Genomic DNA, 16,701 nt, shown 5'->3' on the forward strand with positions numbered 1-16,701 from the left:
TTTTGCCCAATTGACCAATGGAAATCCATGTAACATATGAAATAGCAATATACCAGTGCATGAACTATGCTGCAGTATAGTAAAAGGGACAGCCAAAGAAATAAATACAAATTATCAATGTCTATTATTATTTTGTAATTAATTTTAGTGGATAAAGAAAAGACGCAAAGGATTGCTAGCCTGTTTATAAATACATAAGCATATCTATAAGGCCAAAAAAAATAATAGGTGTGGTTACGGTAACATAGCCGGAAAAAAAGGGTAGGAAGGTAGGCAATCACTTTTTTTTTTTTTTACTTTTCTTTCTAATATGTACAAATTAAACCTACTTGACAGGGAAATAAGTGTGCGACTCGGGCGCTTTCGCTTTCATTGCGTTTTCTGCACTGGTTTTCTTGTGGTTTTTTTTTTTTTTGACATATGTAATAAAAAGTTATAGGGTCGGCCCCTAAAAATAGGGTAGGTCGGGTTACCGTAACCACACCTATTTTTTTTTTAGGCCTAAGACAAAAAAGAGTTGTGATCAACCGAGTACTTACCACTGAAGAGGGCTTGCCACTTTGCCTCTGTAACTGCAGCAAAACCTTGTTTGTCAGCCCCGGTCGCCACGGCCAGAGGCAAGAAAATAGTTAGCAAGTTGTTGGTGCATGTGTGTCATCTGGAGAAAAGAACAAAAAGTAAGTTATAACAATAACATCAAACACTACTTCTGCAGAAAGAAAAACACCATTCAAACTCAAAGAAGAAAAGTCAGTTATTTCATTTTCAATAAATGAAAAAGCAGCTACCAGTAGTATTTTATAAAAAAATATATCTGTAATATCTGTTTTCTCACACGAAATAAGTCGACATACATGTGCGAAACATTGCGAGTCCGCAAAACGTTCTCAGAGTCAGCTGGTGAATTCTACTTTTGGTTTCCACTCAGCTGGTGCAAGAAAAGAAGAAGTTACGTGACCTGAATAAAATCAGTTTTTGAACAATATGCAATGTTTTCATTTCGTAGATGCACCAGAAATAGTTGGTTTTTTTATATCTTTAGATACATTGTGAATGATTATTTTCGTCATTAGATTCTATTGGGTTAGAGAAAAAAACGAAAGCGGTTCGTAACACAACCCTTCCGCTTGAAACACAGACAGGCCATCGAAGTCGAACCGCTTCGTCAAATTCAGTACAAAATACCTTCTGTCATTTCGTACATCCGCCATTAAAAACATTCAATCAATACTTTAATATGTCTAAACTTACCGAACAGAACATCTTGAATCGATGTGCCGGACGAAAAGAATGCTTGGGTCGAATTTGTTGAGTCGGTAATCGCGGCTTGAGCCACCGGGCGCCATTTTCAAAACTGCAGGCAAAGCTATTCGAGCCTCGTTTTGGGCGTCTTGCTCGGAGGACACATGTCGGACTGACTTCATTTTTTGCTTGTTTAAAGAAAAATTCGAGCTGAATCGAATGGTGTATTTCATTTGGCAGTGTGATAAAGTTGTCGGTAGTTTGATATTGAAAACTTCAACCGCAATTTTTGGTCACTTTGTTTTCCAGTTCTCAAAATATACGAAATTATAGAGCTAGCTCTGCTCTTTCAAAACACCCATTGTAGTTTCTTTGACGCGGAGCAAGAGAGCGTAAAGTACGACGACCGAACTGAAAAATGTTGCGCATCACAGCGCGCGGAGGCTGTGTGAGGCTGAACGGTACTTCAATAAAATATTCATACAAAATCACATAGTAAACACAAATTAACTAACGAAAATGGTATGTATTTTGATGTGGTATACATTTTTTATTTTATTCGGTGAATTTCTTTACATTTTTGGCATCTTCAGGTGCATTCTCTAACCTTCAGTCATCGGTTAGTGCATGCATGGTTCTAATAACCTTTAAAACAGCATGGTCTGGTCCTTTGAAATGGGGTGGAAAAAATCCCGATTGCGGCTAGGAGCTAAGTGATACAAAGAAGGTTTGACCAGTGGACGATACCTTCCGCCTGTGACCAAGACCTGGGAACACATAATTATTGCCGTATTAGACTATGTATGCTTGTTTGTCTAAAAATACGATCAGCTGCGCACCCCCCACTCCGCTGCAACAATGCCAGACATCTGGATGACTTGTTCTACAAGTGCAGCGTAACAGACAGATACAGATACAGAGTATGGTTTAATGATTATAACAACTTTACAACTCTGCATTTGATCAATGGTAACCGCTTTTGTCATTACACATTGAAAGAAGCATTTGGTTTAATGTTTTGGTAAACTTTTTAATGGTCAAATGTATGGAGTACACCTTTTTTTTCCTGAAAATATATATATATATGCCAAATTTGTTTGAGAATACTCCAAGCGCAAAACAGCTAGGGTTCCAGCTATATTTTTTAATGGAATTGTTTGATCGTCACACTGCCAGTTAAAATTTCTCTTGTTTGTTGGTGTGCAAGCTATATATAGTGCTTCCATTCGTGTGCTGTCATATATGCTCTGAATCTGATCATTTCTGTTAAGTCTTTATAATATAGGCTGGTTGTACACTTTGAGTTTAATGGGCAATAGTAAACTCCCTAAGCTAAATGCAGTTAGCAACACATCACCATGGTACTTTCTAGCTCCCAAATTTTAAAGAAGCACAAGATAACACTTTACCTGATTTTTAAATGGAAATGCAACATGCCATATAAACGGTTGCGACCATCTTTGTGAAAATATAATACTCGAGTTTAAAGGTGTTTGTCTACATTTTTATACAGAAATCGGCATCAAATACTAAGTCTAGCTATTCCCTACAAATATCAAAAATACACTCCCCTTCGATCAGGAAGGACGAAGCCAGGGTAACCGATTGAAAATTCATGAAAGTAATGCAGCGTAGTACGATATCCTTATTTGGCAAATGCCAAGGGCAAAAGTCCTCTCAAATACCATGCATTCCGTGCGTTTAACAAAACATCGTGGACAGCGCTCTAATACACTGTGTCAAACTGTTGCTGTGATTGTGTGGGTGTGGCTGTCAGCATAGTGACATGAATTTGATTGGTCGATATTTATAGTTAAAACACATGCTCTCTCCACATGGAAATCAAAACATTGGAAGTGTTATACTGTACTTCTCAAAAATAAAAACTTTTTTTACATTTATTTTTATTTTGATAAAAAAATTTCCCCATGCTTCATTCATCATCTGACATAACTTTTTAGCGAAATCTAACCATAAGATTATTGAAAAAAAAGCAGAAATGTAGACGACCTTTAAGCCTTGAATTTTGCTTCAACAACATTTTGTGTGAAACTACAGAATAAAAGTCTCTGGCAGTTGGTAAACAAACAAGAATTTCGGGCTGCTGATTTATACATCCCTTTAACAGAAGAATTAATGCCAAAATACACTTTTTGCTTAAAAACAAAAGAAAATATTTACTTTGTAATATGAAACATATTTCATACAGTTTTTTAAAACATGAAGCAAGCTGAGTGTTATGTTTCTGAATAATATTTGCTGCCACCATGTCTCATTCTTGTGCCAAGATGGTAAGAATATTTGCAAATAGGGCCACTTAGAGAGTCAGACACAATAATCGCTCTATAAGCAGGCCCCTCCATATGATGTTGAAAAAGCCTCCATTAAGGTCGCGGCTAGCTGTGATGTTGTTCGGAAACTTACGCCAAGATCGCAGCTACCTGCGAGGCTCGCGTCAAGGTCGCAGCTACCCGCGATGTTGTTGCGAGGTTCGCGCCAATTGTCGCAGCTAACTTTGATGTTGTTGTGAGGCTCGCGCCAAGGTTGCAGCTACCTGCGATGTTGTTGCGAGGCTCGCGCCAAGGTCGCAGCTACCCGCGATGTTGGCGCGAGCCTCGCACCATGGTCGCAGCTAGCCGCGCTCTTGTCGCGAGCCTCGCGCCAGGGTCACAGCTAGCCGCGATGTTGTTGCGAGGCTCGCGCCAAGGTCGCAGCTACCCGCGATGTTGTCGCGAAGCTCGCGCCATGGTCGCAGCTAGCCGCGCTCTTGTCGCGAGCCTCGCGCCAGGGTCACAGCTAGCCGCGACCAGCTGCGACTAGTTGCTGCGATGTGTTTAGATCGCTGCGACCTCGCAACGAGGTCGCAGCGAGGTCGCAGCGACTTTTCTTTTCTGTAAGGGGATCGAGAGAGAGAGAGAGAGAGAGATGGAGAAAGAGTGAGAGAGAGAGAGAGAGTCGAGAGAACAATTACCCACAATAAACAGCAATGGGATGGACCTATACCTTCACAAAAGTTTCATGTGCAAACCTCTTTAGATTTAGATGTAGCCAAGAAAGGAACCAGTATGTGTAGCTATGATGTCACACGTTCTGGAAACTTGGTCCAGATTCTCCACAACTAGAAATGAAAAACGCGAAGCAGACGATCTGTTCCCAGACCGTCACTTTAAAGAACGAAAGCCAATCCAAACATATACCTAATACGTCTCACTGCTCTGGTTTGTGTATATACACAACACCACCATGTGTTTGTTTGTTTATTTGTTGCTTAACGTCCAGCCGACTACGCAGAGCCATATCAGGACGAGGAAGGGGGGGATGAAGGGGGCCACTTGTCAAGCGATTCCTGTTTACAAATGCACTAACCCATTACTTGTGTCCCAGCAGGCTTTAGTAAAACTAAATTAATACCTACTGGAAGATTACCAGTTTCCAGTATGTTAAAATAGGCTTAACCTATCTACTGCTGGACTTACATCAGAACACTAACAGATTAAACTATACATGAATCGCGAGACAAGCGGCAAGAGAAGAGATTTTTGGAAAAAATACAGGTGAATGAGCAAGAAGGCAGAAAAAAGAAAAGAATGCATGAAGAAAAAGAGAGCATGACAGGAAAGAGGAACCAAAAATCTACCTAACAGCAAACTAGAAAGCTCCTGCGGTTCCAAAAACAGGAGGGGCTTTTAATTTCATAACCGCAGTGCCCCACTGCGGGACACCACCATGTGCCTGAAAGTGATGCAGAATTATTATTAATTGGAAAACTGGACGATTCCCTCCGACTAATTCATGTGTGGAAATACCTTCTCTCTTCAGTGCCACCCACATTTACCAAGTATTTCCTGAAAACAGCACATTGAAATTCCCTAATGCTTACTCTACTACGCCTGTTCATGTTAGTTTACTATGCTGAAATTTTAGAGACGGAGAAAATTCGTCTTCAGCACGACAGCGCTCCGGGATTCCATTTTAAACGTCGTGTCGGCTAGAGCAACATGTAGAACTTGGAAAACGAGTGACGTAAAAGCTTGATTTGATGACGTTAAACGTACAGGGAGTGTCATAGCTAAACTTACACATTCACATCTTGGCTACACGTCGTGAGATCTAAATCTCTAGAGTATATTTAAAGTTATCTATATCATTTTAAAATTGTAATCACATGGTCTGGTTCCCAACAATGCAGACAAAACTTGAAAAATGCCATTGATAAATATGCAAAAATAGTAAGACCTTTCTACATCGCATACAAAAACAACAACATATATTGAAGCAGTACAATGTAGTACACACACAAAAGTCTATTGCACTAATGTAAAAACATGTATTATGCAAATGTCTACAAAGAACATAGGTCAAACAAACGTTTATGTACAAATATCAAGAAACATTAACTGTTAGACATAACAAACGTATATATAGAAAGCATATACATTATATGCCCACGTTAAAACAATCAATAAAAAGTTTTGTAAAATTAATCAATAACAAGTTTAATAACATTATATTCACAATAAACATTTGAAAAAAAACCACAAGCTAATCAAAAACAAACCAAAACCCCCAGCACATGTCATGAATGAAAAGAAGTTATCTAACAAGGACTGCAATGTCCAAAAATAAGCAATTAAGTGAACAACAGCAGTCAGGTTTTTGAGGAAAAAATGGAAGCCATGTACCTTCTACTATAGTAGTAGCAGTGACACTTGCAACCTCTTTCTATCTTACTGTGGCAGTTGAAGGGAGGTAACTTGGGCAAGATGTACAATAATGCTTGGTGCTCAATACTTTGCTGGAGTTGAAAAAAGGTGAGAATGGGAGCAAGATCTGAGATTTAAAACTTATTACTTATCTCTCTAATTTAGCAATGACTATTTTAACCTTCAACCCAAATCAACTATGTAGAAGACGGACAAGTAGATAGACACACATCAGATAGACACACATCATGTGTGTCTATCTAATGACATGATGATACGACTTCAGAAATTGCCATCAAAGAAACAAGTTTAACACACACACACACACACACACACACACACACACACACACACACACACACAGACAGATGCACATAATAACGACACGTGCACATGTACATGTACCAGCCATTTTTTGGAAAATGAAACAGTCATTTTCTGGAGAACAGTGAAACGATAAAAATTCTCATGTCAAGAAATAACCCAAAAAGACAAAGAAAACCTATGGCTATGACTCATAACAACCTACGTGGTAGCTGTGTGTCAGTGTGATTCTGTCAGAAATGTGACTGGCATTCTTTGCCAACACACGAAAAAAACAAATAATTAGCAGCACCAAAAACATCAACAAAGCAGGATTTATATGATAGGCGTGCTTGTTATTACATACATGAACCTATGTTTTATGTGTGTTGTCCTATACCATTGTTGTTATAATCGTTTACAGGCAGGCAGGGTGTGCTGAAGAAAATGTTCCATTCTTATGTAATATTTTAATGAACAATAAAGTACTGTTATTGTTATTGTTATAACATTTGATGGGCTTGTAAAGGCAGTGATCATAATCTCTGTAATAACATCCATCTGCATTACATCACAACCAAACGACAACCGATGCAACCAATGCAAAATAATTCAGTGCCCAAGCCAGACACACAATTACCCCCCCCTCCCCCCATCAGTACAACCACAAAATATTGCAAACAGGAAATATCACAGTATAAAAACACAAAGGTTCTACTTAATACAGACAAGTGTCTACATGTGACCAACAGATCAGGTTATGGACCTGAGCATTTGATGATTTTCTTTTTTTTCTTTTTTTTTATAAACAGTCTGCCATCATTTCTTACAAGTTTTCACAAAAGTTTAATTTCAATCTTCGTTCTTATCCTGAAGTCCTTTTTTCAGAGTGTCATAGACTTTGGCGATGCCTTCGGTTTTGATGCGTTGCTCAGCGATGGCCAGTTCATCATCAAAATCAGCAGAGTCTGCCGACAGAAGACCGAACAGATTGTCCAGTTTGCTGAGGTCCGGTCTTGACCCCTCTAGTCGAAACTCCAGTGGTTTGTACCCCTTAGTCTGCAGTGCACTGACCATCTGTCCCGCTGCATGCTGAGAGCGCAGGAAAGAGACGAAGACCAAGCGAGCTGGGTACACATCTTCACAGTATTTTTGGTACAGGTCAGCAAAGCTGCACAGATCAAGAATCAAAGATGGCAAGTTAGGGCCTGTCCAAAAGTTATACATTTCATTCACTCAAATGTTTACAAATGTAGAAGTTTATGAAGGCACTGAATAATAAGTTGCAAAAAAAAAACTGTTTAAGTTGTTACGCTGTCTTAAAATATAAACGAAGGAACTGCTTTAAAAACAAGCATCCTGACTAACAAAGACACTGTTCGATCGACCTTTCTAAAATTAAAACTGAACTGCATGTTCATGGATAAAGTGATGTGAAATACCAATTTACACCAAAACATGAAACTCATTTTCTTCTTGCTACCAACTACAACATTTTTACAATAATCTTTAACTGCACAACAACAGTTGAAATTGAACCCTGCATCAAAGTTTGGATACATATATCTAACTAGATGATTACCCACTTCGCCGGGTACCGGCTTCGCCGGGAAGAAGTAGAGCCGAATACCAGGCGCCAAACACTGGAGACCTTCTAAAAATAGTAACGTGCAGTGACCTTCTAAAAATAGTAACCTAGTAACGGGAATATGGATTGACGCCACACGGAGGAAGGGAGATAATCGCGGCTGAAAACACTGGAGAAGATAAGGAAGAGTTACTGGTAGTGGATCCCGACAACAACAACAACAACAACAAAATCGGTTCAGCGCGCACAGCGCTGCGCGCTGAGAGCACGTGTTGAAATATCTCATCGATGAGGTTGTGTCCAGGGTGTAGCTGAATACGGTGTCCAAATTTGAAAAAGATCCACCGAGAACTTTGGCCGTGCATCGCGAACAGACAGACAGACAGACAGACAGACAGACAGGCACTAGTCGTATATATATATATATATAGATAGATAAAGGGAAGTAAGCGCTCTAAATGCATATGATGTGTAATATATACATAGTTTGAATCCATCGGGCTGGGTGGGGTGGGGTAGCTGGCAAGCTAGCTATTGTCATAAAACCTAACAAAATGATAAAGTTTTATAATAAGAAAAAAAAAAAGTCTGATGTACACTGTTTGGGGAGTCTCAGTGTAGCCAAGTTTTCAGTAAATGTGACTGACCTGTAACCATGCGTCTGCTGGTTCTCCTCCTCATCGGTGACCATGATGAATGTTTTGACCACCTCCTTGCGCTCGTAGAATGGATACAGGCTGGCTGCGGGAGCTGTTCCACCTTGAGCTCGCGTTGTTACCGCCAGCTCCAACACCTGGGGGGAAACAACATAGTGTTGCATTTGAAATATTTCTGTTACACTAACTTACAGGTACGGTTATCACTTACATTGTTTTCAATGTCAGGGATTGTTAGAATCCCTATGGTTCAACCAGATACATTAATTTTAGCAAGATTTGTAACATCCTGGGTGGGTTTTTTTCTGTCAAGTTATTGTTGCTTAAGGCAATGAGCAGCAGTAAAATTAAACTTGGATAATACATGGAATAACCTAGTTTTCTGGGTAGTTATTGAAGAGACTTATACAAATACATGGAAAAAATTTAAAATACTAATGGACACAGACTGCCGTTGCTATGGATACAGCCGCCATATTGGATTTCTAGGTAACGGTTTTACAGCAACATCATACATCAGACATGCATAATATTTGGCACAAGAATACACATGACTTGTATCTGCAATCATATAGAACGATATTTTGACAAAAGACTACAGTTGAATTTGAATTAATTTTTGTAATAAGGATTAATGAATTTCTAACTGCATATTCATTAATCTTTATTTCAAAAATTAATTTGAATTCAACTGTAGTTTTTTTGTCAAAATATCGTTCTATATGATTGTAGATAAAAGTCTTATGTATCTTTGTGCCAAATATTAAACATTTCTGATGTATGATGTTGCTGTAAAACCGTTTCCTAGAAATCCAATATGGCGCTGTGTATGGTAGTTTCCATAGCGACGGCAATCTATGTCCTTTAGTTTTCGCAATTTTTTCATTTCTTTATATAAGTCACTTTAATAACTACCCAGAAAACTAAGTTACTCCATGTATTTTCCATGTTTCATTTTGGTCATTCTAGTGCCGCTCATTGCCTTAATTCTTCTTATATATTTTTCATCATAAAACTGTGGGGATTTTTTTTTTTCCATTCACAGGAAATAAATAGAAACTTCTGTCAAAGCAACAAAAGAAATGGAATGCAGTTTAGAGACTCATTCATTTCGATGCTGCTTCATCGTATAACGTATAACCGTCTATTAAGTATTATACCATCGATTTAAATATCATCTAAGCATGTCATGTATCACAACAAACAGAATAACAGCAATGAAACAAATGTTAAGGTTACATCAACCTCTGGCTCAACAGCTAGAATTCACATTAACTGGACATTTCTGGCATTTTACCACTTGAACAGCCACCTGGACTTGTCATTTTATTTGATTGTATTTTTTCTGTCTCAATAGCCAACTTGCACAATACCCCACTTGGATAGCTCTCCGGTGCGTAAGATAAGGAAGGTTCACTTCCCTGCGGGCAAATATTTTGCTCTCAAGAGTTATCGTTCCTTCCATACACTACAATCACCGATCTAAACAATGGCTACCGAACAGCAGAGTTTTCATGCGATTGCAAGTACCAAAGTTGCAAAAATACCTCAAAGAAAGAAAAATAAAATATTCAGGATACAAGAAACCGAAGCTGATAAAGTTATTGAACAGACAACCGAGTACCGGTGTCACGAACTGAAAACTCTGCCTGAACAATCCTTCTCATTGCGGCCAATGAGCATGCGCTAACATGGGGAGATTAATCAGGTCGTGAACAACCTAACCCTAACCCTTACCCTAACCCTAACCCTAACCCTTACCCTCTCCCATGGTTTGTTCGGTCAAAGGGTCGCATTTTTTAAGTCCAAGATTGGTGCATGCGCATTGACCGAAATGAGAAGGATTGTTCAGCAGAGGTTTCTGTTCGTGACACCGGGATGGCACGTCATTTTGACGTCGAAGAGAATTCAGCCATCGCTTCACAAGCGCTGGTGTTCCCTGGCTTGTGTTAAAAAAAAACTCGATCGCCTTTCCTTTGTGTACGGGCCGTGCTTGGGTACTTTGAACAAACTTTAGGATTATTCTTGCGGCTAACATTGCTGCAGCCCACTGCTGCACAGTGCAAATTCACCATTTTCAAGGCGAAGTGTCTGCACTGAAACGCAACCTCTCACAGAGCTATCAAAACATGCCCGCAGGTTGAGGCAGATCTCGCAAGATCACGCAAGGTATTGCAGATTTATCGCGTGACTTCGCGGCGCTAGCCGATAGGGCAAGTCGCCTATTGAAGCTATGCATGAATTAACTAGCTGGCACGAGCTACACACCTGCTCAACTGTTTCCGGCATGAAGTCGGCGTCGTGGTTTTCTGTGTTGAAGAAGACAAGCTTGGCGGAAGCAATAGCGGTGAGCAGACCGGCGATGATGGTACTGGTTCTGATGGCCACTTCCATGGAACCAGACTTGTCACCAATCACAACGATAGGTGACTCCAGTGGCAACCTGGCAACAGAAAAGACATGCAATTAGCGACACATGAAAGGATTTTTGGTGGGGTTTTTGTTTGTACTAAAGCACACGGAATCCATGGCAGCAGTTTGCCATATGTCGCCAAAATGAAGATATGACTACACAATTTAATAAAAACGGCTTCAGAAACAAAGTGTATGTTCTCTTCATCTGCTTGTTTTAACTGACTTTCCACAAATACGACTGTTTTTAAAAAAGAAGCAATCATCTTGTAGTTAGAATTATGGAGAATATCGTTCTGGAAAGAAGGTATCTATGAACTATAAATGCACCTGGAGAGAGGGAGAAAGGTAAAGACACAGTCAGACAGAGAGACATAGCCGTGATTGAAAGAGCAGGACAACAATGAAATGCTTACTTGATGGATGTGAGTCGCGGCTCGGCCAGACTTATCAAGCTGGGCAAAAAACAGGCCTTGTCAGTTGGGCCCGCATTGCGGGAATAGCGGGTGATGTTTTCCCGGATCATCTTCAAGGTCAAGAGTCGCTCAAGGAGTTTGCCGCTAGCCAGGTTGACCGGCTCGTTGGCGGCAAGACGCTGAGTGATAACATCGTCCACAGCCTTGCACTGAAGATCCTCATAGTACCTGTTTGGAGCAAGAATTGTGGTTAGTTTTAGCATAAGGATTTATAAATAAATTACCATTGTTTCCGATGACAAGGCCAATATTATATTTAGTGTTGGTAAGTCATACATTTTTAATTTATTTATATATTTTTTTAGGAATAGTCTTATTTAACTATATAAGCACATTTTGCTTTTTATTTGCTGGAACTCGTGCAAGCTCTGTCCCCTGGATGTTGGAGAACAAAAGCTTTCCTTGTAATGTCTGCATAATCGAGTTTTGTCAGTTTTTTCTTAGTTTTATTATCCTTTAGTTTTTGTATCTCTATATTTTTTTGCTTGAAGGGTCAAAACAGTTCTAGGGTCAGGTGGAAAAATAGGGTTGGTTTGGCAAACACAAAACATTGATTTATTTTTTAGGCCTAAGTGTTCCTTCTATTCTGTTCAGTTAAGCATAGTCTCTTGAGCGGCAGGGTCACTGGATGGACACAAGGGACGTGTACATGTGTTAATAAGTAATAGCATTATCTATCACACACAGAGACATGTGTATCGATCTCTCTGTTAATGTTTGTACAGAAGCATGGGTGAGGCACTTAATGCAGCCAGACAGCAAATTAGCCGAAGACTGAACGACCAGCAATTAAGTTCAGAAATTACTCACTTGCAAGAGGTGGCTAGAAGTTATATATGTTTAAAGGTACAGGCCTTTTTGTGTAAACAGTTTGGCTCGCTGTCTCAGATCTGACCCGGTGTAGGATCCGGTCCGGTCCCCCCTCTGAAGTAGTCCCCCGGGGGACCAATTTGTGGCAAAAACTGCTCTATAATGGTCCCCCCTTAGACATCCAGCCTCGTTTTTCTTGTTACAATGTTAGTAATGTTACCAGCAATTTCAGAGAAAAGAAAGGAAAGAATCAGAGACTGGTTTCATTTCTTCTTATCAGTATTTATTTATTATTCATTTTATTTCATGTGATTTTTCTTTTGAACGGCATTATAAATCAGATCTATTTTATTTTCTGCAAAATATAGTCAAACTGTCTGTGCACTACATAATACCGGATGAAGATATAGATTGAAAATGGCTTGAATGCCTAAGAAAAACGAGGCTGGATGTCTAAGGGGGGACCATTATAGAGAAGTTTTTGCCACGAATTGGTCCCCCGGGGGACTACTTCGGAGGGGGGACCGGACCGGATCCTACACCGGATTGTACATGGGTATAAGACCATCCCTCCACTTGGTCACATTACACACACACAAAACAAAAACAAACCTGATGGTAAGTTGGATTTTTTGATGAATTAATTTTTTTACTCAGTTAATTCATAAAAGGATCACACTTCGCACAGAGAGCACAAAAAATCTGCTGCACCCCAGACCATGCCACCAGCACCAACACGAAAACCAAGTCACAACGATAACAACCGCAATAACAACAAACAACAACTCACCAGAGAACAGTGTCCAGCTTATCCTCGTACTCAGCGATGCGGACCTTTGCCTCCTCCGTCAGAGAATCCTTCAGCTGCTTGAGGTGACTGTAGGGGATGTCGTACTCTTTCACCAGGCTGTTGACATTTTCTGCCGTCAGGTTGCGGCAACGGTTCACCATGGACCCATCCGGAGCGTCCCCACCAAAGCAGAAGGGAAGAAACCAGGGGAGAGCGGCAAAGTCCTGTTGATTAAGATACAGTGTTAGTGACAGAATAGTAATACTACTACATGTACTACTACTACTAATAATAATGACAATAACAGTATATTCATATATACAGTAGAACCCCCCTTTTAAGACTCCCTTGTTTTTAAAACCTCATTTTCTCAAATTTGTTCAGGTCTTAAAAAAGGGTTTTACATCACAAAATGCTTCAACTACATCACAAACAGGGGCGGATCAGTTCATTGTATGGGGGGGGTTTCCAAAAGTATTTTGTGAAGATATGGGTGTGAAGGCGCGAAGTGCTGAGCCGACGGCGCAAAGCGCCTAGCTTGCTAGGGGGGTACTAACCATCACTGGATTGAAAACCTTTCAAAGTAAAGCCACCACAGTGTATTGCAAGATAAAAATAAACCCTCACAAATCAAGAACACAAGCAGGAATAAAAAGGACTTTATGTCCTTAACAAGGCAAAACGAGTGGAAATAGAATATCACCACAAGTAACATGTATTTGGCTACTTTGACCATTTGACTTGAGAAATAAATAAATTAGCTAATAAATCAATACAAGATGAGAATCAAAAAACAAGAAAGGTAGGTTGTTGAAGAGTCTGTTATTGACAAAACAATACATTCTTTTAACTCATAATGTGTAATGTGACCAAGTGGAGGGTTGGTCTTATACCCATGTAAAATCCGGGTAACATAATACAAGATGAGTTAATACCTGAATGAATAAATGAATCAATCAATCAGTCCAATGAAAACGTACATGTTTGGGGTTAAAGTGGCAGATGTCTGCCAGTTTCATCCACGGTTCCTTGGGCAAATGCAAGGCGTAAAACTCCAGTTCATCCTTGGTGAAACCCTTCACCCAGTGTGCCACTTGCTTGCACACAGAACCACTTGCAGAACCCATCTGTTCAAAACAGAAACAATTTGTTCAATAGTTACACATCCACATGCAGACCAACCATCCACACATAAGTCTTGAGATTGAACGTACATTGTTGAATCCTTTCTTTATAGCAATTTTGTTGTGAACGAACACAAATGTACATGTTTTCCCCACTTCTGACTTAACTCAATCAACCATGGATTTACATACACAGATTTATCTTTCTTTTTCATTTTTAGTTTTAATCCATCAACATCATGAATACAACAAAAACATAAACAATTATTTCCAACAAATAGTACAATATGTTTAAGTATAACACTTTTTCCATATTATTTTCATCTTTCTTTTCTATTAGTATGTGATGAGAGCATGAGTTTGAAGTTATCCAGTGCACAGTATTCTACTGTATATATACTAACCGGAGGTTTAAGCGCATTGAGGTTGTCGATGTCAGACTTGATTTTGCCCATCTTCTTGGGATTCACTTTGGTCCCCGCGGACAGCTGAAATCTCTTCAACTTTTTCTCCAGGACTCGAACCTGCCTCCCAGAGTCCAAAAGCTGCACTGCCTTGAGCACCTCCGGCAGACCAAACTCACTGCGGTTGTTGAGAAGGGAATCAGCCAACTCATAGTCGTTCCTTGCCCAGGCCATTGCCAGTGCTCTTATGCGAGAGTCTAAAAGACACAATGGATAGGTATATTTTTATGAATTTATGAATTTATTTATGAATGATGAAACACCATGCAAGTCCACATGAAAACATGTATGATTGACTGTGACTAGCTATAGTGTCATATATACAATAATTTTCTTCTGAAAAACTAGCTCTGCTAGTCAAAACATTCTGTTGAACATTCCTAAGGCCTAAAAAAAAAAATAGGTGTGGTTACGGTAACCCGACCTACCCTAATTTTAGGGGCCGATCCTATAACTTTTTTTACATTTGTCAAAAAAAACAACAACAACAACAAAAACGAGTGCAAAAAACGCAATGAAAGCGAAAGCGCCCGAGTCGCACACTTATTTCCCTGTCAAGTAGGTTTAATTTGTACACATTAGAAAAAAAAGTAAAAAAAAAAAAAAAAGTGATTGCCTACCTACCTACCCTATTTTTTTTGGCTATGTTACCGTAACCACACCTATTTTTTTTTTTGGCCTAAGGAACAGTTAGCAATTATGGTACAGCTATAGTCTACATTGACTTTTCTGGTTCCTCTTCTAAGTGACATTAGTGGTTTACAAAACAACACATTGTACACAAACAATTTTAACTAATATTCTTTCAAAATAAGTGCAGCAACTCACTCTGTGAAATGGCCACCCCATTTTTCTGCAACACGGCCAGCACTGCAGCGTAGCGTGGTCTGTTCTGCTTTTGAGCCTTCATGTGCTCCTCTGTGGAAACCACGCCCACGAAGAACTCTTTGGGATGTTGTTCGATGTCGATGTCTTTCGTCGCCTCTTCTTTCGGCTGGCCATCTTCGTTTGCAGATCTGTTTCTGCTGCCACCTCGACCGAAGCGGCCCCCTCTGCCTCTGCCCCCCCTGCCTCTACCGCGGCCTCGTCCTCTCGGCATTTTTGTCGTCTGCTCGGTTTGCTCTTTGCAACAAAATTCGGAGGGTTAAACGAGGTGTCTGCGTTGCAGAGAGTGGAGATGGAACTGAAATTTCACTGTAGCTTTTCTCTTCTGTTCTCTGTACGTGTGTGCAAGTGTGAAGATTTTGATCTGTGTCATCTGTTTATAAAGACGACTTCCTATTGTTTGCACCACCATGTGGAAAGTTGTTTAGCGCGTGCCTGACGACATTGGCGGAAACCATTCCGCAAAGTAGGGCAGAACATTCATAGTAACGCTTGCGGTTTGTTGAGCTATATTGTAATCTAACCTTAGTTCTATCATAATCTGTCGTAAACTATTATTATGTTCAGCTTGCTGCTGATTATTCTAATTGAAAAAAAAATAGAATTTGTGTTAAAGTTATTAATTCTATAAATAGAGTCTTAGTAGCACAGCGCAAGCACACACCGAATTACCGCAAAACTTTAGCCCAGTAAGAACGAAGAAAATTGATAATTATGTCAGTGGCCGGGTTAACCAGACGTTGAGGATACATGTACTTCACGCGTAGAGTTCGAATCAATGTAATATTCATGCAACACCTGGCTTGTTCTGGAAAGATGTAAGGCAATGAAACCTGGTGAAAATAGAATCTATAGCGGACGATTGATGATGACAGAAGATGTAGAATTCGTGAAATCGCGGAGCCGGCGGAAGACATCTTACATTAAAAACAGAAAGGAAAAAAAAACTGAAAATTATTATCTGTACAGCAATTAAGTGACCCATACATCCAAACTGAGTGAGAGCCTCGTGCAATCAGTGTAGTGTTGACTGCTAAACAGCGGAACTTGTGACCGGCGCCAGTGAGCAACAAAACCGTGACACTATAAGTTAGACAGGCCGGATAAACTACACAATAAAATATTACAAATATTTCACATGATACATTTTTTAACGTGACGTGAACATTTATTCATCTCATTTGCAATATCCACAGTATTGGAGAAGAAGAAGAAAACCGTGAAACCACACACTATGCGCATGCACAC

The 16,701-nt window shown here is 39.8% G+C and overlaps 1 protein-coding gene across 1 annotated transcript; it reads right to left on the bottom strand.

Annotated features, from left to right (window-relative positions):
* Window positions 1-6,343: 6,343 nt before the first annotated feature.
* On the bottom strand, window positions 6,344-15,888 carry LOC138963978 (uncharacterized). The gene is made up of 8 exons (XM_070335836.1): window positions 15,397-15,888; window positions 14,509-14,765; window positions 13,961-14,107; window positions 12,981-13,204; window positions 11,321-11,548; window positions 10,761-10,935; window positions 8,484-8,629; window positions 6,344-7,419 (listed from the first exon to the last, which is right to left on the bottom strand). The coding sequence occupies exons 1-8, from the start codon at window positions 15,665-15,667 to the stop codon at window positions 7,101-7,103; spliced, it is 1,767 nt and encodes a 588-aa protein (XP_070191937.1). The 5' UTR covers window positions 15,668-15,888; the 3' UTR covers window positions 6,344-7,100.
* Window positions 15,889-16,701: the final 813 nt, after the last annotated feature.

Source organism: Littorina saxatilis, linkage group LG4 (genome assembly GCF_037325665.1).
Source record: "Littorina saxatilis isolate snail1 linkage group LG4, US_GU_Lsax_2.0, whole genome shotgun sequence".
NCBI lineage: Eukaryota > Metazoa > Mollusca > Gastropoda > Littorinimorpha > Littorinidae > Littorina > Littorina saxatilis.

What these genes read in the sequence shown, in the direction of transcription:
- LOC138963978 (XM_070335836.1), bottom strand. Translation starts at nt 15,667, where the DNA reads ATGCCGAGAGGACGAGGCCGCGGTAGAGGCAGGGGGGGCAGAGGCAGA. An exon ending in TCAATGCGCTTAAACCTCCG is followed by an intron (nt 14,108 to 14,508) that starts GTTAGTATATAT and finishes TGTTTTGAACAG; the next exon opens with ATGGGTTCTGCAAGTGGTTC. An exon ending in GCCACTTTAACCCCAAACAT is followed by an intron (nt 13,205 to 13,960) that starts GTACGTTTTCAT and finishes CTTAATCAACAG; the next exon opens with GACTTTGCCGCTCTCCCCTG.